At 32.6% G+C, this 2500-nt stretch overlaps 1 protein-coding gene across 1 annotated transcript in view; it reads right to left on the reverse strand.

Annotated features, from left to right (window-relative positions):
* LOC119578553 (protein unc-79 homolog) overlaps positions 1-2500 on the reverse strand; it is a gene marked incomplete in the record, with an annotated part of 181492 nt that overhangs the window by 60053 nt on the left and 118939 nt on the right. The window contains 4 exon segments of the mRNA XM_037926122.1: positions 294-375; positions 523-600; positions 1500-1683; positions 2176-2317. Of these exon segments, the coding sequence (XP_037782050.1) occupies positions 294-375; positions 523-600; positions 1500-1683; positions 2176-2317 (486 nt within the window).

Below are 2500 nucleotides of genomic sequence, written 5' to 3' on the forward strand. Positions count from 1 at the left end.
CTTCTCTCTCTCTCTCTCTCTCTCTCTCTCTCTCTCTCTCTCTTTCCCTCTGTCTCTCTTCTTTGCCTTCTCCTCCTTCTCTGTCTCTCTCTCTTTCTTCTCCCTCTCTCTCTCTCCTTCTCTTTCTCCTTTTCCATCTCTCTGTCCTTTTCCTTCTCTTTATCATTCTTCTCCTTTTCCCTCTACGTCTCCTTCTTCTCCTTCTCCTTTTTCCTCTCCCTTTCTTTCCTCTATTTCAAATTATTGTAAAATATAAAGTCCTTAGCAATACATTTAAAATTCCATAGTTTTACCTGGCAGACAGGACTGTCAGTCTTGGGACTCTCTGGTATTGCTTCTAATTCAAGTTCTACCTCATCGCAGTCCACACCTTGGCTACAAAGGAAGAAGAACAACTCTTATGACAAAATTTATATTTCTGTAATATTTAGACTTTATACCAACACATCTAATACCCAATACATACCATATCTACAGATTCCAGCAAATTGTTCTAGATGTACCAGGGATGCAGATACTTACACAGATTCATTATTTTTACGCTGTTTTCTGCCCTCATCAGGTGCAGATTTGTGATGACCATGTAATGCCTGAATGCTTCTGTAAAAATCAAGAATATATATATATATATATAGATAGATAGATAGATAATATATATATATAGTTAGATAGATATAGATATAGATATATAGATATAGATATAGATATATATATATATATATATATATATATATATATATATTTTTTTTTTTTTTTTTTTTTTTTTTTTTTTTTTCCAGTGAGAAAAATGTTGAAAAATATGTTACATACCATTGATTTAATCTAAATGTGTACAATTTAAAAATAAAATATAAACACTATGCACATGAATATATGTATATTTGTAAACATACTGTATGGTTCTATAGAATTTTTTTTCAGATGACTCAGATAAGATGTGTATTGCTTCAAATATGTAAGATTAACTATTAAGACAAGACAACTATTAAGACAAGAAAGTGATTCTCATTTGAACAGTGATTTGAAATAGTAAATATTCCTTTGCAGTACAACTGCTTGTAAAATTTTCTGATATAAAATCCGAAAGCATTGCAGGAAAATATTACTTTAATAATATGTAGGAATGATCCATTCTTATTTATTTACTCTAACAGTTTTCAACAAATGAAGATATTTTTCCATAGCTAAAAGAAGTCAAAGGATATAAGTTTACAATACAATTACAAATATATATCCATTCTAATTACATAATATGTAAACATAAATATGGACTCCATTGCTTGACTAATACAATCATGTAGCCACACTGAATGGTGTGAAAGAATGAGTGAATGATTAAGCAAAGCATATGGTACCATGGCTCCTATCCCCTGCTCAGCACTAGAATAGTAACATCAGTTGAATCTTCTCATACCATGAACTTAATACAAATGGAAGCCATGTGAAAGAAAATCTTTGCATTACTTGAATAAGTCAAACATATGAAAACAAAATCTCACTTGGACTCCTGGCCAATAGGAACAAAAGCTGACTTGGTCTCTGCAAAGTACTGAGCTCGTGGGTCTGCATGAAGGCCTCCTGTTATGAGCGTTATGCGGCCCCCAGGATGAGCCCCAGGTGAAAGAGGAGGAGACTCTACAGGATGATCTCCTTCATTACCCCCAATTGAGCCTTGGCTCACTTCTGTGAGAAAGAGGAGTATGTACATTTGAAATTTTTCACAAAATTACAAAGTCAATTTCAAATTCAACAAATAATACTTGAATTTCATCAAATATCATTATAAAAACTTATTTTAAGGACATTAACATATCTATTACTGGTGTTTATACAATTAAGTATCATGCTGTGACCACGGCGACTCAGACATGAACCTACCGTTATAATGAATGATACAATCAAGGCCAGAAAGCAAAATGCTTTTGTAGAATTTGAATTTTACACAGAGCTGAGGTTGGAAATTCATAAACATATTTTTACTTCCTTCTTTTTTCAAAAGAAAATAAACAGCAAGAATAAATTAGGAAAATAAAGACAGGAGTTACTGCTTTTTGAGTGGAGGGGAGATAATAATAAATTTTGAAAATACCACATGCTAAGTTAGGTTCAAAATCAAGGGATTACTGTATTTTGTATGGGACAAAATTATCATAATCATAGGATGAAGAAACTTGCCTCTTGAGTATGCTGAACTGGCTGCACACATGGTTGGATCATCAACCTTCCTGCAGCGGTGGTAGTGATTTTCTATAGTGTTAAGAACAATACGCACCAAAGATAGTGCTTGTCCTGATAGAGGGTGCTGACTGTATTCATACTGAAATTTATTAAACTGAATAAGTACAAAGTAACCTCAGAGTTTATTCTGTTTACCTACAACTGCTAAAAATAAACAATATAAACATTTTACGCATTTAACCCTCTGGTGACAGAATATAAACACAGGATCTAAGCTATATAAAAAAAAAACACAGCAGCAAATATTCAGCCTAAAACAAAA

The sequence above is a fragment of the Penaeus monodon genome, chromosome 11 (genome assembly GCF_015228065.2).
Source record: "Penaeus monodon isolate SGIC_2016 chromosome 11, NSTDA_Pmon_1, whole genome shotgun sequence".
Taxonomy (NCBI): Eukaryota; Metazoa; Arthropoda; class Malacostraca; order Decapoda; family Penaeidae; genus Penaeus; species Penaeus monodon.